At 38.2% G+C, this 25143-nt stretch overlaps 1 protein-coding gene across 1 annotated transcript; it reads left to right on the top strand.

The window, feature by feature from the left end:
- The first annotated feature begins 845 nt into the window (after nucleotides 1-845).
- Nucleotides 846-24008, top strand: LOC140165967 (IQ motif and ankyrin repeat domain-containing protein 1-like). Its single transcript, XM_072189326.1, has 11 exons — nucleotides 846-1083; nucleotides 9411-9652; nucleotides 10114-10278; nucleotides 11017-11237; nucleotides 13132-13368; nucleotides 13941-14085; nucleotides 14897-15005; nucleotides 15553-15649; nucleotides 16514-16648; nucleotides 21721-21849; nucleotides 22661-24008. The coding sequence occupies exons 1-11, from the start codon at nucleotides 936-938 to the stop codon at nucleotides 22824-22826; spliced, it is 1794 nt and encodes a 597-aa protein (XP_072045427.1). The 5' UTR covers nucleotides 846-935; the 3' UTR covers nucleotides 22827-24008.
- Nucleotides 24009-25143: the final 1135 nt, after the last annotated feature.

The raw sequence follows: 25143 nt of genomic DNA, 5'->3' as shown, positions 1-25143 counted from the left end.
GTTACGTAATAATCGGATTAACTACCATAGCAATAGGTGAAAACAATTTTGAATATACCGCGCTTCACTGATACGTTCATGCGGTACCGCTTCATTGAACCATATCATGCTGATTACTTGCACCTGTAAGATTAGCATCTTTGAAAAGACCAGTATTGTATTCAATCTATTATTGCAGACATACACAGGTGATGAGTGTAACCTGCTTGTAGTGCAGCACGATATGTTCAAAATTGTTTTCACCTATTGCTATGGTAATTAATCCGATTAATTACGTAACTTCGCCAGCGTATAGAGGCCGTCAGCGTGACGTCATATGCCGCCATCTTGTGGGTACACGCTGCGATGGTCGTTCGATCTCCATGCGTGAACAGCAAAATCACTGCGTCGATGCGTGAAAACAGCTGCGTGGCAAGCTGCGCCCTGCGCGCAGTGTCTGGCGCATGAACACGCGTATCATTTGTACCCACAAGATGGCGAAAGGCTGACGGCCTCTATAGGATTTATTCGCTAGGCTTGCACGGTTCCGCCATTATGCACTATGTGCGGGGAGAGCCTCGAACTGGCAGCATACATGAAAGGAAGAATTATGTAACCTTACACAGAACGTTATGACTAGTTCAATTCCCATTCATGTATGCTGCCAGTTCGAGGCTCTCCCCGCACATAGTGCATAATGGCGGAACCGTGCAAGTAGCGAATAGCCACGTGCAACACCCTCTGAAATCATTATTATTACAAAAGCAACCACAAGAGGGCGTTCGCTTGACGACGTTATAACCTCATACCCATTGTATAATAACGTATAACAGACTAACATTACGTTCATTCTTGCGTTGTAGCTAAGGGTGTGCGTATATGATGTGTAAGAGATTACCAATCTCAAAAGCGTCAAAATGGCGGCTCCCACAGCTGTAAATTGATACTAAAGTTTTATGCGTGATCTTACTAATAATACACTACATAAATCGTTCAAAATGCCCCCTAAAAAGCCTGCAACAAAAGGAGCAACTAAACCATCACCTGGGAGGGTTGCACCAGCGAAGACTGCTGCAAAGAAAACAACTGCAACGAAAACGACAGGTGAGTTGATTGATACACACTGTCTGTGACTGTGTAACACAGACAGTCCGAATAATCAGACCCAGAACAAAATATTAATTTCTGACATTATTACACGTATTATGTAGGTATGCCAGGCAAACCTTAATTAACACATTTGTTAAGGGGGTACTACACCTCTTGATAAATTTGTGTCTATTTTTGCATTTTTCTCAAAAACTAATAACACAGTTAGGCATGTTCACAAAATTTTCAAGTAGGATATTTCACATGGAAATTATTTTGTTTAAAAAGGTGATTATTTAACTTAAAAAATGAGGGGTCAACCATGTCTGTAGGTCAAAAATTAGCGAAGTTATGGGGCAAATGTAAAAAAAAAAAAAAAAACATGTAATGCATCATTTTTCACCACGGCGATCCATTTTACACAAAGGCGATTTTATTTTATGAAATCTAACTTTCACTGCATGCTGACTTCTGTATCAAGGATAAAGTACCGGCACATTTTAGACTACGTCGTCAAGTTTCTGGTGTCCAAATTTCAAATTTTTGTATTTCCCTTTTTGGATTGAATGTCGCCCTCTATAATAAGGAATGTGGACATGTCTAACACAGTCACAGTTAGACTGCGGAACTCAGTCTTCCATGATAGTCGTCATTTATCATTTGGTCGTTATATGACTATCAGGAGAGACTGAGTGGTTATGTAATGTACACGGAGGTGCATCCTTAACGTGTTGGTTACCGGTTTTAATTCATCTTCGTTAGCAATTACGCTTTTACTTACTATTGTACTGAAATTGTCTCTAGTCGTATATGAGGTGATTACGGTTTCTTCTTGTTGATTCCATATTGAAATCAGATGATTATTTCTTACACATTTTAGGTATGAAATCGGTGAGCACGCCGAATTTTTCACTCGCAGTCGTCCATGTTTATCGCGCAATGGAGGGGGGAGGTCACAACAGGTCAGAATTAGCATATTCATGATATTACTAATTCCACTCGTCTGTAGGGGATTTAATTGACTTGATTGACAAATCACCCAGACGGCGTAGGGCGATCCCAATTATACAGATTTTCCTGCTCGCAAGATGTAGTAGCCTATATAAATATCGAGAATATTTTCAGGTTTGCAAATTGGGATCCGAAATATTTGACACCCGGGGTTCTCAGTACAAATGCCATACTGGGGACGTGGGCGCAAATATGGGTAGCATTTTCAGCCTTTTGGTATATCAATAACCCATTTTTCAAAGCCTATTTTGGTATATAAATGGGTCCTTTTTTCAAAATTTTCTAAATTTTTTTCGGAAAATAGCTCAATTTTTCCTTAATCGAGCAAAAATGTTCAACATTTTCCCAAAATTTTGGGAACATTTGTAAAAACTACGACAATTTGGGTTAAATTTGGCCGAAAATTTTGACTTTTGGTATATAAATGGGTCCAAATTTCTCATTTAAATCCTTCAAAAAAAGAAAGAAAAAAACCCAGAAATGTGAAGTAGGCCTATAAGCAAGTTAGGGCTGAAATTATTAAAATGAACCCCACAATGGCACTCAGCGCTTGGTAAAGTTCAAGACTGTCAGTGCATCGAGTTGTAAAAAAAGGGATATTTGAAGGTAAGACCATCATTATTTTGTGTATAGTGCCCTTCGGCGCACCAATTCAGAATTTACCACGGATGCCCTACTTGCGGCCCTTATATACCCCTATAATAGGCCAACATGTAAGTTTAATAGTTCCCTCGGTACCCCAGGCCCATTTCCGTTTTAAATTTCAGTAGGCCTACCCTGGAAAATAACTCAATCAAAGGTGACATAAAAGATCTGTTAGAAAATCGCAGCCAGCCCCCATTGCCGCAAAAGCATGTAGCATACCTATTAAGAAGTGGTAGGGTCCACAGAGACCGGCTGGAAGAAGGTCATCACATGACCATCAGTGTTGAATTATTTGGCAGCTTCGCCGAAGACTGCGATCGCGGCAAAAATATGAAACTACAAATTCGTCTTTGAACAGAAAGGATTCCGCAGATAATGGTAAATTTAGGATCATTGTAGACTATGAAGTCATTAGATAGTCGATCTTTATGTTTTGGTGTGTTACATGTTGTTACAAAATAGGAATTTCATTAACAAAACTCACAAGCAATCTCAACAACTTCCACATGGAGTAATTCGTGTTGTTTATCAGGGTCATAGGTCATACGACACACATTTTGTGTCTTTCCGCCCCACGGAAAATGGCTTATATAGTTAGTGACTAAGTCACAGTGCCAGTGGCAGTGAGTGGTAACAAAAGTTATGTATATTTTATTAGGGCAAGGAATCCAATTACTACACTGGAATTTCAGTGACCCAAGACAAGCGGTTTGTTATTTATGATATTAAATAAGGTACCGCTAGGATGTACCTCGTTTTCTATCATATATACTGAACCGCTTGTCTTGAGTCAAAGAAATTTCAGTGTAGTAATTGGATTCCTTGCCCCAATAATATACATACATAACTGTTGTTACCAGTGTGTTATTATTTTTTGAGAAAAATGCAAAAATAGTCACAAATTTACCACATGGGTGTAGTACCCCCTTAATCAACCAAATTCGCCAAGAACACAATACATATTTTACATAGAAATTTAAAAGAACAGGTAGGACGGTCAAACCTACATAAACATGATAAATGTTTTCTATATTTTAGGTATCCCAGGCAAACCTTAGTTAACACATTTGCTAGTCAGCCAAATTCGCCGAAAATGTCAATGCATATTTACATAGAAATTTCAAACAACTGGCCGAAGAAGGAAACCTACATAAATATGTTTTCTATACTTCACTTGAGCCAAATATATGATTTTTTATGGTGATAAGACAATCGCACATGGAATTTTAGAGGGATTTTGATAGCAGTTCCATTAAAAAAAGCTGCTATCATAATGAGACTAAGATTTGACAAGATGTAACTTTGCTACGGAAAGTGCTATGAAAAAAAGGTTTTCAGTTTTGGCTTTCTTTACTCAAGGGCTTTAATTTGATATGTAAAATGATGCAGTTTGATGGCAAATTTGAATTCACCTAGCATACCTATATAATTGCTCGAGAACTCTAGCCAAGAATTTGCTCACCGATATCTTCACATTCTAGGCTAGAGACCTTTGCATTCAAAATCTAGTCGGATTCGCTGAAGCATGACACCGTGTAAAGCAATGGAAGGTCAGTAGTAAACACAGCCGATCACGAAAGGCGATTGCATCAAAATGTTGCTAAAATTACACTTCAGCAAAATTTTAGCCCGTTTGTATACGGGACACACGAGCTCGTTGGCGCCATTCATTTTGTTTGAACGTAAAACAACCATTGCAGCCTGTAAGTTACAATAGATGTTTGTACATGCACATTGTATTTCATGTACGGTAGGTTATTGTTGCTATGTTAGGGTGATTACTCTATCGTTATGTCTTCATTACCGTCCGATAAGACGAGTTAATCAGATATTCATACGGTGGGGCTTGGTAGGGACCCGTCTGACATTTTAGTAATAAAGTTAGCCAGTCCTTACTTTACCACTAACGTTAGCGACCAGCCGCCGTGCTCAGGTTTGCTTACTGGGCTTGAGTCGCGTGTTGGGGGGTAGTGCCCCCTCCCTTTCTCCTCGCTTCCTTCGGAGATATCTACGGGCTCAAACAGCCACAGTGGTAGCCAGCGACGGGCAGCATGCAAGGGTACCCCGGGCTTGCCTGGGTTGAACCCTAGCATGCATGGGTTCAGCAGAGACGATACCGCTGCTAACGCTGTGGGTGTAGTCTTAGCAGAACCAACTGGGGTTGTCACACGGCAGCGTTCCATGGCGGGACCGCCGAAAGTGATACCCTGGGCCCTAGAATAGCTGCTGGCTGTCCACAGGGACTGGCTGGCGATTATTCAGGGGTTGGGCTCGCAGTCTCTCACGGGACAGCGACCCAGGTGCATTCGGTGGCAGCTACAAAGACGAGCTACGGCTTGACTTCAGTGGTAGCCGCTATGCACCCGCCCATAGCTGCCGTGAGTGGTCCGCCACACACACAACCATGGGCGAAGCTCTAGAGGGTAGAGTAGGTAGCTTGAACAGCCTAGCTGATCAACAACCCACTTATGTCCTCGAGAGCCAGCGGAGCGTGGGTGATCCATTATCGTCAATGGGTCAATTACCTCTCTTGATCGATCACTGTCAAATCAACAGAGCATAGCTCCATTGATTGACGCTGCCTATTCAGGTGGCGAGGTGATTGATCGGGGGTATGCACGCTCAGCTACCCGTGGTACTAGGCAAGCTCCCTCAAGCCAAGTGACAGCCGGTATAGAAGGGTACCCATACACACGGCTTGATCCCCTTGCGGGGAACGCAGTGAGGCATGGGTACAGTGGTACACAGCCGGGAGCCCTCACGGGTACCCACGCTGATACTGCACCGGTACCGCAGCACCCGCCTTAGTCGCCACAGTCTGTGTGGCAACAAGGGGGGGAGGCGGTGCTGGGGACGGGCATCCATACTACGCTTGGTGCAATGAGACAAATAGCTCTCCCGCTAGAGCCTCTGTGCTGCTAGTTCCGGAGTTTCTGACAGAAAAGTTCCAAGCAAGACTTCAGCGGGCCACTGGGGCCAGCTATAAGTCAGCTGTCCTCTCCATTCACCGAGGTTTCGAGACGGGTCAACTATCATAGCCGATGGTTACCTTATTAGTCTACGCCTCGACGGTATGTTCAACGAGTGTCCGCCGAAAAGGAAAGTGATCCTCCTAAGGGATCCCAACACAGTCTTAGATTACTTTAAGGGTCACCCTTTTGAGCTTCCGTCAAAAGCGACGCTTAAATACGTAACTCTCAAGATGGCTTTCCGGTTTGGCGTTGGCTTCGGACTGCGGTGCTGAGTTGCACACGGTCTCGAGGTTAGCTTCCGTGTTCACAAACACTGGAGCGACACTGTTTTGGCGCTCTGTTCTCGTGGCTACGAACGGGCGCGGTGCATACCGGCATTCGTCCCTCTCCATCCCCAGGGTTGGGCAAGGTTCGTCTGAAGACGAAGATGGGTTGGGTGTCCGATAGGGCGCTACAGCACTATTTCTTCCGAATACAAGCCTTGCGAGGGACTCACGACCGCATTCATCACCCTTACAGAGCCTTTCGGTCCAGCCGCTGTCGCAATGGCTGGTCCAGGTGTTGGTGGAGTCCGGGGATCGCAGAGGTTTCGCGTCCACGACCCACTCAAAACGAAAGCTATCTCATCATCTTGGGTATACCGTTCGGTTGTCCCTTGAGGAGATCTAGCAGGCGGTGTCCCGGAAGCCACCTTCGCCCTTCTCTACGATACTTCCGTTTACGTTAGTAATCAGAGACGGGGTGGGAGGTTTACCGGGACATTGTTCGGGCGATCATAATACGGTGGTGTACGGGTACCAGGTTTTCAGACTTTACAGAATACTCCGCATGGTAAGAACCAGTGTCGCTATTCTTAACCACTAAACTTATTAAGTAAGGAGGTTTATGTCTGTGATAGCGTGGTCTTTTTTGTTTTCCCGACCGTTGGGGGAAAATATTTTCTGACCTTGCGAAAACCATCGTTAACCGCTCCCGATCCCTGATCAGATGCTGACCAATCTTGTACCTCCATCCGTCGGTTACTTGCTAGATCGATCTTTCAGATGTTGATGCAAGAAGTATCTTAATCAACATCGGAAGCGGTAAGATCGACCGGTGTACTGAGTCTAGTCCCAAACAGAAATGTTTGGTAGACTCATAACCGTGCGATCTTACCTTTCCGATGTTGATTATCCCGACCCCGCCACCCCTACAAGTTTGGTCCGAGTAGGGGATCCCAAGTCGGATAAGGGACGATCAGATGGTGTGGACGTCACCTTTTGGGTGAGTCCACCGGGGATCGGGTTTTTTGTTATTTATTCATTTATGTGGGACAAAATGACTATTGGTTTTTCCGCATCTCGGGATCGATGCAAGAAGAAGTATCTTAATCAACATCGGAAAGGTAAGATCGCACTGGTTATGAGTCTACCAAACATTTCTGTTTGGGACTATTATCTTTTATTTTCTTTATTTAGTTTGAACTATTACAAGCAACTATTGACTCGTTTTGACTGGAGCAGGCATTTAATTATTTTATAACCATATTTGATTTTATAAATAAGTGAAGGTGGAGTTGTACTTTTTGTTCATTCATCATTATTGTTGATATTATTAATAAAGTCAGAAAATGGCAAGTAGAAGTAGTTGAAAGTTATTTTAAAGGAGAAAATTAGAAATAAAAATAAAATAATTAATTATTTTGAGATTTTCAATTTTGGACGCGGGCGGTAAACAGGAAACTAATAATCAAGTGCGAAGGGCCTTATGAATAAATCCAAATAAAAATGAAAGTGATTTCTCACGTTTTACTAGTGACAAAAGGTGCTATTTTCTTTGAACATGTTAGAAGGGGGGATCTACGGATATACTGGGTCTTGAATTTTTGAAAAGAAAAATAGGGGTCATAAAATGTTTGATGACCAAAATGTAGAGAGTAACAAGATTACCACGGCACAGATACATGTAGTGTTTTATTCAAATTGACTGATTTCAACACAATTTTAGCTTGTTTTATTGTTTTAGGGGTAAGGTGTATCGGTGGTGGGGTGTCATAAAATTTTTGTTGCTGAAATAGGGGGTTGCAATTTTAATGATGCCAAATTTTTGTAAATTTGGGACCCCCCTTCCGAAGAAAATGCTAGACCCCTACATCCATCCTGTGAGAGGGGGGGCAAGCATTTTTTGGCAGGTCGAAAGGGGGGGGGGTCAAGCAATTTTTGGCAGGTCAAAAGTGGGGGCACAGATATTATAGGCATCGTTACTATATTATGCCCTAAAAAGGTGCAGGAAAACATTAGGAACATGTTCAAATATGCAAAAATGATACGACAATTTAAGGTTTTAAATTCAAGTTCCCCAAAATCTTTATGTGTAAAGGGGGGGCAAATATTTTTTGGCACGTCAAAAGGGGGCGGCAAAGGTTTTTTGGCACAGCCACAGGGGGAAGCGATTTTTGCCAGACCACTTTAAGAATTCACCACCCCGGGGGTTCACATAATTATTGCACAACCCCTTACTGTACGCAAAAGAATGCAGAAATGACAGAAGCAACATGGCGGAAAATAAAAGAATGAGGATTCTAACTATCAATTTAGGGAGTTTACATAATATTATTCCCAGTGTTTGGGCAAATCGGATGTCATTCATTACAAAGTATCATTTACTGAAACATGGTTACATCCTGAAATTTCACAGACGATTGGGGTGGCTCAGAAGGTTGTGCGGCCCTGAACTTTATGGCAAACTTATCAAGACAGCTTATATTCAAATAGAATTAGAATTCACAAATAAACATGAGTTGCTCATTATAGTTGCAGCCAGGGCTGGATCTTAACTTTTTTTGGCACTAGCCAGTCGGGTGTGTAACTCTAAAAAGTTACATGCCTGACAGAAGTTTTACAAGCCCAAATTTTTCCGGAAATAATGTTAAAATAAAGGTAAAAAAGAAGACGATAGGCGATAGTCTTGTAAGTTTAGTACACATTGTGCAGTTAAGTGTTACTTTTAACTATAATAAGATTTGAGCCTTGCTCGTAACTTTTTCTTTATTAACAGCGGCATAGATTTCTTTATGACAGTAGGGGGTGGGGTTGGATAAAAAATCTTGAAGAATCACAGTGAATCCAGCACCTTTTGGCGACATGTGCGCAAACATTTTTACCATATTGAAGCTAAAATTAAGAAGGGGCCTTATGGAGGAAAAGTAGAACAAATTTGCACAAAGAGTGCAAAAATTGGCACTTTTCAGCCTCGGGATATAATTGCCACATAGAGTGACCTTTTAGGTCATTTGGGTGTGTACTTTTAAAAAGTTGCACACCCGACAGCAAAAGTACTCTCCATTGGCGTGCGGGCGCGTGCAATGCATAAAAGTCCAGCACTGGGTGCAGTGTACCAGCTGCCAAATGTAGACATAAAACCAAAGTGCTGTAGAGCAATAAACTGGAAAATCTACCTGTGGAATAAGGCTGACCTGAATAAGCTACCCAGAAGATGTATCATGAATTCATATCAGAGTACGATTTTTCCTCATCAAATTATGAGATGTGAGCAACTTTCTACTCCAAGCTGGGTAAAATCTTTTTGACACATATACATGTGTTCTTTTTTTTTTTAAGAGAGAGAGAGAGAGAAAGAAAGATGCAGCGCAGCACCTTGAATCGGGCATGGACGAGAACCAAAAAATTAATTTTATGTGGCCTGATAATGACTTGTAAAATTTGATATTGACAGGTGGTAAAAAACCAGCAGCAGGAAAGCCAGCAAGTAAACCTGGTGGTGCAGGCAAAGGGAAAGATGCTAAAGCACAGCAGACAGCAGCAGCCAAACCCAAGAAGAATGTATGGACTGAGGAGGATCACAAGGCAACCGTCATCCAGTCGTATGTCAGGATGTTTCTGGCTAAGTGTAGTTTGAAGAGAGCAAGAACAAAGAAGCGGGAATATGAAGAAATGATGGAGCAATTAGAAAGAGAGGTCAGAACTGCCATTTTGTTTTGTCAATTTGGTGCTAATCAGGCAAAGGCAAATATTCCTGTGGGGGGCACAACATAAATTTTTTTAAATTTTGGTCTTTTGAGGGAAAGAATGTATAATGATCATCGGCTTTTCCTCCCAGCTACATACACTTTTAGTAAATACCATTAGATTTATAAATTTTACTTCGAGAATATCAATTTTTAATAATTTGCCATAAATTTTGTATTATATTGCTAATTTCAACAAAATATAAATTATTTGATATCAGAAGGACATTTCTTCATATTCAGAATGCAATTCGATATATCTAATGTGCTCTCATGTCCCACCAAAAAATACTGCTCTGTAAATCAAGAAATATAACTAGAGCATGCTGAATAAACTTACACCAACTTAAGAATGTTTGAAATATTACTCATATATTAAAGACAAATTGCTTTATTGCTGATAAATTGCAGGCTTTCTTGGCAATTGTGAAGAAGGAACAAGAACAAGCTGAAAAGGAGAGAGAGAAAGAGGATGCAGAACGGAGGAGAATGAAGCGTGCAAGAGAAAGGATGAAGCGGATGTTGGAGGCAGCCTTTGAGGGAGACAAAGATGAGATCCTGACAGTGCTCAAGGAAGTAGGTACAAAAATTAAGTTTCATTTGATTTATTTTCTTCGGGTTTGACAACTCTGAATAACCCAAGAAAGCCTTTTATGGAGCCTCTTATGAAATGGACTACAAGCTACATGTACAAGCATGGCTCTTCTGAATGGGGCCGATGGCTTAACTCAAATTTGAGCACATTCCACTGCTTTTGTGAATGTATACACAAAATATTTGGTATCAGGATCAGCACATCCCCAACTTGACAAAGAATCACTCTCGAACCTTCTGTGGCTCTTTGAGTAGATCCCAATTGTGGTTTTTAAGTACACAATATATTTGCTATATATATTTAAGTACACATAAAATATTTGGTATCAGCACCTCCTCCAAATTGACAAAAAATCACTCTCAAACTTTCTGTGGCTTTTTATGTAGGTCCAGTTATGGTTTTGAAGCTTTTTGGCAAGCTGGGCCTCGCAACTAATTATGTTTAAATAAAGTGAAAATTGTAAAATTAGCTCAGACATACGTCCTCAATAGGGTTGTCATGTTAAAAACAAAATGTGAAACCATGACCTACCTTCTTTGAGCTGTTCTAGATGTGCCTGTGAGTGCCTATTAAGAGCCCTCGGCTGGCAGCAGTCACTAAATAGTTCGCGATCAGAGGGGCAGTCTCAGGACCTGTGGTGATCAGAGGGTTTGTGTGTGGTTTGTACCCTCATTCATTCATTCATTTGTTCATTCATTCAATCATTCATATTTTCATAGACAGACAATGAAGACACTGAGATAGGTATTGGTCATGACACCATAGGCCGTGTGATCCGTGCCAAGCATCAACTCAATATGATTGACTGTGAAGATGCTAATAGTAATACACCATTATCTGAGGCTGCTAGCGGTGGTCAAGCAGAAGTCATCAAGTTACTTCTGGAGAGAGGAGCTGATGTTAACAGTAGAGGACAGTTTGAAAGAACACCTCTGTATAGGTAAATTACATAATCTGTCATAACTCTAATAACCTGTATGTGTGCGAATAAATATGTTTCCTTTAAGGGATCTAAAATGAGCGTTTATTGCGTTTCGACAGTATTTTTTGTGGGACATGAGAGCACCTCAGACCTATCGAATTGCATTCTGAATCTGAAGCATGTCTTTCTGATATCAAATAATTTTCATTTTTGAAAATCACAATATAATACAAATTTTATGACAAATTATAAAAATTTGATATTTTTCAAATTTTGATATATAACAGTCCTCAAAGTAAATTATATATATCTAATGATATATTCTTAAAGTGTATGTAGCAGGAGGAAAAGCCGACGGTCAATTGAAAATTTTGACCTTTCATATTGAAGATATGGATTTTTTCCCAAAAAGACCTAATTTTTTTGGTGTTGTGGGAAAAAATCCATATCTTCAATACTGAAAGGTCAAAATTTTCAATTGATTGTCGGCTTTTCATCCCACCTACATACACTTTAAGTATAAATCATCAGATTTATAAAGTTTACTTCAAGTACTGTTAAATATCAAAATATCAATTTTAATGATTTGCCATAAAATGTGTATTAAATTGCTAATTTCAAAAATCAAAATTATTTGATATCAGAATGACATTCTTCGTATTCAGAATGCAATCGATATGTCTGATGTGCTCTGATGTCCCAAAATAAATACTGTCCAAACGTTCATACCCCAGCCCTTAAGGGCTGTGCAATAATTATGAGCCCTGGGGAGGGTAAAATTGGGGGAGCAAGAAATATTTGGCGAGCCGAAAGGGGGGGCAAGCAATTTTTGGCAAGCAGAGAGGGGGCAGCGATTTTTGGCACACATTCATGGGGCGCCTTTTAAATAAAATGCTCTAAAAAGGCTTGGGAAAACAGTATGGAAACGCTTTAATATGCAAAATGTCCTGCTCGCAACATATATCTAGACCATTTAAGGTTTGCAAATTGGGATCCCAAAAATTTGGCATGTGTAAAGGGGGGGGGCAAAGAATTTTTGGCGGGCCGAGAGGGGGGGCAAGCGATTATTGGCAGGCCGAGGGGGGCAAGTGATTTTTGGTGGGCGTTCGAAATTTCACCCCAGGGGCTCATAATTATTGCACAGCCCCTAATACAGTGCTTCTTCTAGCTGGTTTGAGACTGAGTGCTCCACCCCAGACCTGTTCCCCATGCTCCATATATTTATGGATAATGTACATATATGCTCATCCTGGAAAAATGGGTTACTTTTCAAAGCCATAGTCAAGACGTGATCTATTGGGCTATTCCAGTTGAAATCCACACACCCCCAATGGGAAACATGACCTTAATTTCCCACATGGAGTCACCAATTCAGGTAACCCCATTTGAAATTTACACTCCTTGTGTGGGAAATTAAAGTTATGTTTTCCACATGGGGTGTGTGGATTTCAACTGGAATAGTCGAGTTTGATATATCGAGAGTAAGTAGGATGGTGATCTCTGAAACATGGTTTGTATTTAGCTGAAAAGGGGCCGGTCTTTTTGAATAGCAAAAAATTCACACAATCACTAGAAAAGGGTGTTTGTACCTGAAACAGAATGTGATGCAAAATTGGTGTTTTCAAGCATGCATACCGGCACATGCAAGGAGTGCAGGAACCAGGACCATTGATTTTTCTTGAGGTAGCATCAGCTTTTCACAACTTCATTGTTTTCAGCTGATGATTTACAACTGACTGGTGAAGTCACCTGAGAGGAAATTACCAAAATATTATAAGAAATGAAAGACTAGATTCTTAAAACTATATGTTGTTAATTTTATGAACACATTTTATGAATTCTTGTGTAAACAACAAAGCCACAGCAGAGATAAATTCTTTATTGCATTGTTTTCTTTACATCCAATAACCAGGGCAGCATTCGCTGGTCACTTTGAAGCTGTTCAAGTTCTTCTTCAAAATGGCGGCGATCCACGTATATACGCCAGCGATGGTGCCACACCAGAGCATATCTGCTCAGTGAAGGCTCTCAAAGAGTTACTGGCCGGTTGGGATATCTCTATCACAGAGACAATGCTGACCAAGATTGAAAGTTATAAGGAGAAAAGAAAAGAGGAGGAAAGACAGCGACATGAGGCAGAGATGGCCAAGTAAGTTTAAGGAACAACTTTTACCAGTGATGATATTATCTATTATTATAGGCCTTTATAGTTTTCGGCAAGGTTCTTCAGCAGTCTGCCGATTTGGTGTTGTTTAGAGCATAAAATAGAAGTGGGGTTCTGATTGGCTTATTGAATCACATCATCATCCCATCAGCACCTCCTTTGCTGATCAAGCTGAGTAGCATCGCATGACCTCATGTTTTTACGTGATAATCAGGACAAGCAGTTGGGCATTGCAAAAGGACCTTGCCTAATATAGTTCAACACCCGGCCTCTGTCATCATCTTTTCAATTTTAGATCAATCTATTAGGAATCCAAATGTCAGACAATATTTATCCAAATAAGTTGCACAAAGTGACATTGTGTTCTAAAAATGTGGATTTTTTTTCTTCAAATAACTTGTTACATGTTAGTTTAATTGCCCACTTTGGTCTGACTTGACCAGATTGTGTCACATTGTTACATATGTACGTTCATCACCGTCACACATTTATTCTTTCCTTTAGCATTCTTTATACAAATACCATGTTTAATATTGTTATTTTCTATTGACTTCCAGACTTGAGAATCAATTAGCCGAGGCCAAGAAGGACTCTGAACGAAAGCAGCTTCAACTCAACAAGGCTTACTGTGAACTGAACAAGCGTATAACTGAACACGATAAATGTGCACTGACAGGCAACAAGACTGATATCACATTAAAGGTAAAATCACCATAGCATTTGAGATGCATGTACAACACTGTTTCATCTACATGAAAGGTCCACTTTTCTGAATAGGCCTCTTAAATATTAACAAAAATCCAAATTCTAGTAGAACATTCACAAAAAGTCAACTGTCTAGTATAAACGATATTTAAAAACATTAGTGGTAAGTCCACTTTTTGTATACTCAATTCAGTCCCCCTCCCCTGGAAAAAAAAGATCTGTGCCAGAGGTCTCTGCAATAATATATGTAATTAATCCACTAAATAACTAATTTATGCTCTAGATATGATGGAGAAATGCCCCTGACCATAGGTACTGTGCATTCAGATTCAGAGGTTCAGTGAATTTTGTAAACTATAGTCATTATGATTCAGAAGCTTTGAACAGAGATAATCCCCTAAAGCAAGCGTCAGTTTGAAACTTGAACCTACCCTTCTCAAGCCTGCGACCCTACATCGGTGTAGATTCGACGCTAAAGCTGGGCCGGTAGGGCCCTACATGTTTCTCATTTCCAGTTTAACACTTGTGTTAAAATAATCAATAATCCTATTGTTACTACATGTACTAAGAGTATAATAAGCTTGCAATTATGTCTGTACAATTGTTATTGTATATGGCTCTATTCTTTGTTTGATTTTATGAGACCATGTGTGGATTATAAAGCATTAACAATGAGGGGACTTTCCTGAACCATATTGACTTGATGATGTTTTAAAGTATGCGCCTCATTATGACTGTATGATATCAAACTGACGCTTGCATAACACAGAAGAAATAACTACAGTTTGGTTTGTTTATTTGTTTTTAGGTTGTTCAAGATTTTGAACTTGATCTGGAGATGGCCAAACTTGATGCAGAAAAGGCGAGGGATCAGCTGGCACAAATCAAGCTACAAATAAGAGAGCAACAAAAGCATGGTAAGTCATTTACACTAGTGGGAAAAGGCAACTACATTTTTGTTGGAAAGAATATAAAGACATTGAAAGTATATATGTATAGAGTTGATTTTTGCCAGAAACTTCCAATATGCAGCTATCTATGATTATGAGTTCTGTTGTGAAACCTGGTCCTTGGTGTATAATTTGCTACAGGGTGAATTTAGGCCTCTTAAAATGTTAACAATTTCTACTAGGGTGGCAGGCAAGTCCACATAGAAATCCACTTGCCCAACTTTACAGTTGTCTTGGCCTGTTAATTACACACATACAATGTGGTCTCTACCGTAAAATAAGCTTCTTGCAAAAAAAGGGAAAATTCAGAAAATTGTAAAAAATAAAAAAGGGGAAGAACATTTATAAAGCTGAGAATTCTAGGCTTTACCTGTAGTTTTCTTGTGCAGGCACAATACAGGAATACTGGTACACATGTGCTCTATGTGGTCATGGTTTGGGTTTTTTTTATTATTGGTAATCACCTTATTCCTGTTGAAAGACTTTGATTAATGATTCTTTTATTTTTTGTCAGGAGGAGAGTCAGAAGAGGTTGGGTTCAAGGTGAATATTAAAGAATTAGATGATGTGTTGCTAAGAGATGTAGGAGGAAAGATTCAAGCTAATGGAAGGTTAGTCTACAATGATTAGTACACTTTTCCTAATGCACACTGTCCCAATGAAACCCTTATGCCATATGATCACACTAGCACTTGCAGCATGTGACTAAAAAACTAGTGATCAAATGCACATAGAGTTTGCAGGTAGGCAGTAAGCCCTAAAGGATAATATCATACTAGCACTCATACTAGCACTTACAATGAGGGCCTGCTTGAAAAGCAGTGCTTGTCACTGAAGCAGTATAACCCTCAATAAAGAAAGAATAAATAAATAAATAAACATACGATTAAAAAATTGATAGTGATCGAACGCTGGTATCGATTCTTCATCGCTACCAGCATTCAGCTGCAGTCATAGCTAGCATGTAGCATCAAAGTTGCCTTCAAGTCAACTTGTTGCAATTTGACGCTACTGAATACTAACAACTTATCGATCAGATAACAGCAATCAATTTTCCAATAAGCGATGCAAGTTACTCCTCAGTATGATATGGGCATAACACTCATAACTTGTGCACTTCTTAGAAAGAAAAAAGTGTATCACAATGGCCCACAGATAAACAACAGCATATACTGTTTGGGTAGTATGCCACCATGGTGGATGAGACTACAATGTTTTTGTTCATACCATCTACTGGAAACATATTCCCTGCCTTAACTTTTTACTGTGTTTATGAGAAAAAAACTAGCTTTTTCCTGATGCCCAAACCTTAATTTTGATGGGTTGAAGCAGTGGAAGATAGGCTGTCATCTGGTCGTGCACCACCCTCAACTCCATTTCAAAGTGCTGCCTTGATTTGTGTTTGTTTTTTATGGATTTTTACCCATGTAAATATTTTTACCATCATTCATGAGGTTGTCTGTTGTTTTTACCAGATGGCCTCTTGTTATTGACCCGTCTGCCAGAGTGGCTACATTCTTACGCTATCGTGATACTAACTACATCAATGCACTCAATCCTACCCATATGGAGCCTGAAGTTATCAGGAATGCATTGCTTGGAGCCATCAGGTAAGATGAATAGGGTCTGCTTTCACCAAGTATTTTACTGAGCACACGGCAGTACTCTGTATTTATCATGTTTATAGTCAGATTTAATTCAAACTTCTACTTACAGCTTACAAAGTAATCAATGTGCTTACACCTCAATATGTCATAGACTTTGTTGAAAAAAAATACACTGTACTCGCAACATATGTTCATCAGATTAACTCCTTCTTGATCAGCTGTATTCAAATTGAAACTATACATTCCTATGGAAGATATGACCTTAATCTTTTATACAGGGAGCATGAACTTCCAATGAGGTTAACTGAATGGGTAGCTCAGTTTGAAATCTACACCCCCTGTGTGGGAGATTAAGGTCATGTCTTCTATAGGGGGTGTATGGATTTCAACTGGAACAGCTCATTCCAACTTGTTGAAAGAACAAATGAAGAGTTCAAAAAACGCTATATCTATTTTTCTCAAATAATAACAAACATAAGTGGTCAAAAAACAAAATAAGAAAATATGTGCTGTTTTTTATCATTAGTTTCAAAAAATACATAGGAATACATACATACATCATCATTTTATTTCATTCAAATCAACATACAAAATATATATAAAAGACACAACATTTGAATGAGGAGATGCTCAAAAGGCCCAAAGGCCTGAAGCGAGCACCCCCTTACACTGCCCTAAGTTACAACATACAATTACACAAACTTAACAAATAAAAGAAAAAAGAAAGAGGAGAAGAACATGCAAAGAAAGAACCAATATAAATATTTATAACATTTCAATAAATAGACATTCCACAGTTCACAGAAGAAATTGATAGATGGGTTGGAAATGGGTGAGGTCATTAAATAATGCCTAAATATTAGATGTAATTTTTTATTAGACTTTTCTTTATTTGTAACTTAAACTGGTTTACTGATTTTGCCATCTTTATATATTTATCAGTAATATTCCATTTCCTAGGACCAGCAGCTCTTATTGTTTTGTGAGCAAATTCTGTATTTGTATGACATATATTATAGTCATCGGCATTTCTTGTGTGATACTTATGTCGATTTATCTGCTGCATGAAATAGCTGTCGAATGCTACAGGTAGCTGATTTGAAAAATGTTTATACATAAATGTGCCTGGACACCTCGAATAAGCCGTAAAGTCTCTCTCTGGTTATTTTTACTTTTTTACATATTTGCAAAGAGCCTGTTTCAGGGATTAAAATGACACCTCAATGAACTTCATATGACAATCAGAAGCAAAGTTATGGCTTGTTATAGGTTGTCATGAATCAAAACGCGAAACCGAGAAAAACGCGTTCAAAGTTATGGAAGCAAAATGACCATTCATCAGATGGGCCTCAGAAAATGTGGATTATTTCATATTTCCACTTATTTCTTTAAAATAAAACTTTGTATGTGTTTAGAAGAAAGCTTAAACATTTCAAATCTGTAAAAATCTCAACTTCGCCAAAATACGAGATTTGCATATTATTTTCACCTGTAGCTCGAAATGAAGTTTGCCGAGTTTACGGCTCATTCGCCGCGTCCAGCCACAAATATGCTTAATTCCATATTATATGTGTCATAAACATTAAGTAATTTATACTTTTTAAAAATAGGAGCAGAGTGACATAAATAATGACTATTCTAAGTGCCTTTTTTTGCAGTACAACAATCTTCTCTAAGTATTTTTTACATGTATTTCCCCATGCTAAAATAGCATAATTTATATGGAAGAATTAATGTACAATATAGTGAATATAAAACTTTCTCTGGTACAAAGTGCTTAATTTGGTTTATTACTCCAATACCTCTGGAAATGTTCTTTGATATATTATCAATGTGAGTTTTCCTTGTCAAATTTTCGTCAATTGTCACTCCTAGGAATTTGGTCTTCTATACGTGATGTTTTATAGTTACTTCCAAGTACCATATAATTGGTCTTACTTGCATTAACTGACAGCTTATTTGCCTTAAACCAATTATTGACTTCAAGTAATTCTTTATTAACTACAACCATGGCCAGTTATTTGCCTTAAACCAATTATTGACTTCAAGTAATTCTTTATTAACTACAACCATGGCCAGTTATTTGCCTTAAACCAATTATTGACTTCAAGTAATTCTTTATTAACTACAACCATGGCCAGTTATTTGCCTTAAACCAATTATTGACTTCAAGTAATTCTTTATTAACTACAACCATGGCCAGTTATTTGCCTTAAACCAATTATTGACTTCAAGTAATTCTTTATTAACTACAACCATGGCCAGTTATTTGCCTTAAACCAATTATTGACTTCAAGTAATTCTTTATTAACTACAACCATGACCAAAATGTGTTGGGACACTTACGGAAAACGTACACTATATTATGGCCTTATTTCCGTTATTGTTAATGTGATAAAATGGAGGTTTCTTTGGTGACAAGCCTAAACCCTTTCCTAACACCCCAACCCTCCCCCTTCCCCACCAATCAATGTTGGGTGCCACTAGGCGCGTGTGACCAAAAAAGTAGGATTCAACATTGATCGGGGAGTGGGGGCTTATTTACATTACCCTATCAAACCGTCCCAACACTTATGGCCAGCATTGTCTCTACGGTACAAAAAATCCAATTTTAAAATGTGTGTTTTGGCCCATATCTCCATAACCATAACTTGGATTTTCATCAAATTTTACATGATAATGGAGAAACTATTTGTTTTTTCACTTATATAAAAACTATTGGATTTTCCTCACGTGATATAACGATACGGTCGCTTTTTATACGCAATATCATGTATTTTACAGGGCGTGCTGTACATTATTAGCCTACGCAAACTACGTATTTTGCATAAAATGACGTTTTATTTTGAAAGAGTAGTGATTTAGTCGCCAGAAATACATAATTTGTTGACAGGAATTGATTGAAGTCTTTTAAAAGAGTGACTTTGGAAAAAAATTAATACTTAAATTAAAAAAAGCTAATTTTTAGACAAAATAACAAACTCATCGTTTGCATCAAAAACGTATGTGGTATTTGCAATGAGTATATCGTGTAAATATAATTATAGTCGGCAGGAGTGGGCTTAAATTACGTTTTATGACTGAAATCTATTAAAGCGCTTTTTCGAACCCGCGCTGTCTATTGGAGATGACCAGCGCACTAACCAATTGAGCTATCGGAGACCGCTGGTGTTCGTATGGTTTTGTTTATTGACAAGTGTCAAATTAATCATGATATTTAAATTGACAATATTGTGCTAAATAAGTTGAATTTCTGAAATGATCATATCGGTAATCCATATTGTTGTGAAAATATTGTGTCGATTTGTAAAACATAACGCCATGAATCCACGATATACCACCGTATTCTTAGAATAAAAGCAATTGACTATGATCAGACTTTATAGCAATGGTTCATCGATGGGATGCATTCATTTGTGTATGGTCATGATGGTGTTTCGTTGGTTTACCGTCGCATCCTTAATACAAAGTCCATACAATATATTTAAATTTCATGATTAGTCTTACTTTAGGAACGAGACTGAATGCGGACATGCTTGAGTTCATGTCACGGTATGCACTACAATAAAAGAGAATCACTACTATCTCTTGATTCAGTTTACGAGTGCATACCGTGGGTTTCAAACTTTCTTACACTTTAAGACTTGATTTTCTTCGAAAAGGCCTTGAATACCGTTGTTCTATAGCCAATATGCCACGTTTTATGTCCTAAAAGCAGCGGGTTAGTTTCAACACTTTTATTCCATTTGTAATAGCTTTTATACCCAAAAATACTTCGTAATGTCACTTGAACATGTTAGCTCAGTTGATAAGTTGTCTGTCTTGTACTCAAAAAGTCCGAGTTCAATTCCTAACTATTTAAATTTTTTTTTTTTTTTGCTTTCTTTTTAAAATAAATAATTTCTCATATCACTGAATTTCTGTTGAAATGAAAATGTGTAGGATTTTTTTTCATAAATAAGATCACAAATAAAAGCAGAGCATCAACTGAGCTAACACACTGTACTTGTTCATCCATTATTGTATGTAGTCTAAATTAATGCTAACAAGTTGATTTACTCCGTTACTTCAATTGAGGTAGACAGCATTAAATTGGAAAAACAAGTGTGCATGGGTTCGATTCCTTTATTTGTTTTTTGATCACGAGATGTTGTGATAACTTTTATTTTCTTCTATAACTTTAATATCAGATTTTAATTGGTGGAAACAATAATTTGTCATTTTAAAACCTAACACTTTGACAGTTAAAGTGACGAATAGTAAACTTAAACATGGCCAAAAATATGGCTTTAAGACTTTTTAAGTGACCAGTCCCTAAATTTAAAATGTAGCCAATTATATTTTTTGTGGTCAAGCATAATTATAGGATCTCTTACTGCTCCAAATTTAGTGTCAATATCATAATTACTTTTTGAGTTATAAGCAAAAAACTGAAATTAGATGATTTTTTTTCAACTTTTCAAATACAACCATGGCCAAAATGTGTTGGGACACTTACGGAAAACGTACACTATATTATGGCCTTATTTCCGTTATTGTTAATGTGATAAAATGGAGGTTTCTTTGGTGACAAGCCTAAACCCTTTCCTAACACCCCAACCCTCCCACTTCCCCACCAATCAATGTTGGGTGCCACTAGGCGCGTGTGACCAAAAAAGTAGGATTCAACATTGATCGGGGGGAGTGGGGGGCTTATTTACATTACCCTATCAAACCGTCCCAACACTTATGGCCAGCATTGTAGATCATACTTAGACAAAATGTCTGTATGTGAATAGGTGATAGTGGTATCGTCGGCAAACAATACAAATTCAAGAATCGATGAGGTGTTTGTGATGTCGTTTACATACAAAAGAAATAATAATGGGCCCAGTTTAAGTTAGGGTGTCAATTAAAAGCTAGCAATGGGACCAAGATATAAAAATGGTGAAAAAAGCCACAGAGGAAAGCATTTTTTAACTTTGGCATCTTCTTTTACATTTTGGTAGTTTGAAAATAGCATTTATCAGCTTTTGCATGTGAAATCTTCAAATGTTTCTCTTCTTAACCCCACCATTTTGTTATTATCATTATAGATACGGCAAGCCATTGGTTGTGGACATGATGGAAGTAGATATGTATGAAACATGTACAGATAGATTCAATGAGATTCACAAGGGGTTGATGGATGATATCATGTCTAAAGAAATCATTAAAAATGAAAAGTAAGTAAGAGTTCAGATGGGGACAAACTCAAAGTACCCTGGAGTTTATGTGGCCTCCCCTTCACATATTTCCCAATGTAATCCATCCTCATCATTTATGTCTCACATCGGTATGTATTAATAGGGTAGCAAAAGGGTACATTCATTGTTTAGTATCATGTAATACTACCGTAACCACACGGGTATAAGCCCAGCTTTGGATATAAGCCCACCCCCTATTTTTCTGGGAACAAGGGTGCACTCAGATAATTATAAGCCCAGTTGAAGTTCTTAAATCAACTTAATGCTTTTCTCTCACATTTAAGAACAATATTTTAAAAAAATCACTTGATAATTAACATTCCATACTTATTAATTAAAAAACATTGACATAGATGATAAAAATTACTGGTATTGGGAATATACAAATGGAGATGATTGTTCTTAATTTTAGATTCAAGTACTAGCCCCTCCCCAGTTATAAGCCTACCCCCATTTTTTAAGTAAAATCTGCCATCTAGGGGGGTGGGCTTATAGCCTTCTTGACCTCCTTGGGACCACTATAATTTGGTTCACCTCAAGTTCGGTAGTGATTGACATACGTGCATATTTCGCTCGCCACAGTATCAAATTGCATGCATAAAGTTAAATGCGCTGAGTGTATACACACACACACACACCCCCACACCCCCCCAGCGCAACGCGAAAAAGCATTGATGTCACTACCAAAGTTGAGGTGAACCAAAATATACATCACCAGACAGTTATTCTTTATTTTTACTCTGGTTAACCCATCTTATTCACAATTTCCTTTTTGTTTTTAATTTTACAGGTATACATACTTGATCAAGGACACAGATGGGGATGAATACAACAAGAATCGCTTCAACGATTTTTACGTTCAAAACTTTAAGTTCATTCTCCTCACTAAAATTGAACCTGAAGATGCATTACTTGAAAAGACTTATCCACTCAGAGTAGTCATCTCAGATAGTTAATGCTAAGTAGTACAAAAGATCTATGTATTTTCTGAAGAGAATAGATCCATATGATACTGACTCAGAATTGCCATGTTCAAGAGTTGCGTGTGCTTATTAATTCCGTCCATTATGTTTATTTAGTCAAAGATACATGTAATTCCAAGAGTTGTTTGTGCTTACTAATTCCATCTATTATGTTTATTAAGTCAAAAATACATGTAATGTGTGCTTACTAATTCCGTCCATTGTGTATATTTAGTCAAACATTTGTATATTTTGTAACAGTTTTAGTTATTCATTATTTTTGTAGGCTCTGAGAATTGCAAAAATATTTGAGAAAGTATGTTTTATAAGGTCCATGTTTCAGTGGAAAAAATTGTATACAAACTTATACGTGTACAAAGTAACTCCATCTAGGGAGACCTTTTTCCCGTAATCTATATTGGGTCCAGATGTAAACAAACAACATACTGGCATTCTGGGGTGCATAAAATGTGATAAAACACATTTACTGCTTATTTTTTCATCAGTTTTTATTTCTTTCACCTCAGCTTCTACAAAACAATTGTTAAAGCTAACTGGATTGCTTTTTGTTTGTTTTATGGAAAGACAAAAGAAACCAAACAATGTGATGCTATTTGAAAGCCAATCTTTTGTTTAATCAAGTTGTTTACATTTATGGCCCAACGATCACGTTTTGTGCACTATTTGCTATGCACAGTACAGTCACATCACATAGCAGTGATTTTTGCATTTGGTTGTGAAGGATTCACACACTCTACTAGAACCGACTATCGATTGAAGTTTTGGAATATGTATATGAAAAGTTTTCATTTACAAAAGCAATTTTCTGCTGTTGATTTCTATTGGGCTGTTCTTGATCTCAATATGGAACTGGGAATATCAGTATTTTCAATCATTCTTGGCCAAGGTGGAAAATACCTGTAGCGTACATGTTAAAATGTTATTTCTTTTCTTCTTAAATTTTTTTTTTTTAACATTTTGTATTTTTCATAATTTACATACAATTATGTATATATACTATGTTTATTGAAGTATCTTTTACTATAAGTAATAAAGATTCTGAGTGTTTCATAGATGAATGCAGGATTTGAAAAATGGTGTTTTTAGGAGACCTCCCCCTACTGTGTTGTAGGTAGATTGTATAATAAAGATGTGCCAATTATTAAAATTATTTTACCTTTGACTATTGGAATTGTTTATTTTGAAATCAATTGTGTGTGTAGTCAATAAACTGAATACCTTAGAATAAGACCAGGAAAGGTATGCCATGTTTGCATGTAGCTTCAGGCCCAGATTTACCTTTTCTCGATCCCTGGTCCAGGTTAAAGATTACAAGGTTGCTCGTGACAGGTAAGAGTGGGATAGAATCTAAGCTGATGTGTCTGACACCTAAATGTGCTATCTTTTTGCTATCTTTAGTAGAAAATATTGTCAGAAAGCTCTGGTGTGTTCATTACATGATTGTCAAATGGCTATGGTATGTGTGAAAAATAAATATGTTGCAATCTACAGTGGATGTGGTGTGCTAAATACATGAATATGTTGCTAGCTTCAGGGCCGGATTTACCATTGGGCCAGATGGGCCCCAAATTTTGGGGCCCCCAAAATTGTCCTGTGCATCTTCCTCAGCCCAAAAAACACCATGTTTTGGGCCAAAATAGAGCAAAATTTTGCACGCCACCTACTAGCCCCTTATATAGCCAAATTCACCTTCATTTGGGGCTAAAATAGTTGTGACTTCTCTCTAGTCCGAAGGTTCTCTAGTCTGAACATTCACTACTTCGAAGGTTATCTAGTCCGAAGGTTCCCTACATGTAGTCCTAATATAGAATAAGGGTAAGGTTTAGGGTTAGCGAGCCTTATTCTATTTTTGGACTAGCAAACCTTTTTCGGACTAGCTAATGGTAAATTATGTGTTCGAACTAGCGAACCTTAGGACTAAGGAGCCTTCGGATTAGGGAAGCTTCGGACTAGAGAGTTGTCACCAAAATAGTCTGAAACTGAAATTTCTTCACGCGCAAATGTCCTAGTAAAAATTATGCTTATCTACCTTAATTGTAATGCACCCGCCAACAATGTCGATCTCATACTAAAAACCAAAACTTGGCCACTTGAGTGCACATGCCTTTCTCACGGTGAGTTTGGGCCTCCAAATTGTGGCCTGGCTAGCTTCAGTATAGATTGCATTATGTCAGGTGGATGTGGTGTGCTAAATATATGAATATGTTGCTATCTTCAGTAGATAGCAGTATGTCAGATGGTTGTGGTGTGCTAAATATATGAATATGTTGCTATCTTCAGTAGATAGCAG

Source organism: Amphiura filiformis, chromosome 12, assembly GCF_039555335.1.
Source record: "Amphiura filiformis chromosome 12, Afil_fr2py, whole genome shotgun sequence".
Taxonomy (NCBI): Eukaryota; Metazoa; Echinodermata; class Ophiuroidea; order Amphilepidida; family Amphiuridae; genus Amphiura; species Amphiura filiformis.
The sequence above is the reverse complement of the archived record's forward strand: the minus strand, read 5'-3'. Positions and strand labels throughout refer to the sequence as shown.

Excerpts from the sequence above, each read along its gene's own strand:
- LOC140165967 (XM_072189326.1), top strand. The coding sequence starts at position 936 with ATGCGTGATCTTACTAATAATACACTACATAAATCGTTCAAAATGCCC. Across the intron at positions 10,279-11,016 it reads TCCTGACAGTGCTCAAGGAA|ACAGACAATGAAGACACTGA; the intron begins GTAGGTACAAAA and ends ATATTTTCATAG. Across the intron at positions 16,649-21,720 it reads GCATTGCTTGGAGCCATCAG|ATACGGCAAGCCATTGGTTG; the intron begins GTAAGATGAATA and ends TTATCATTATAG.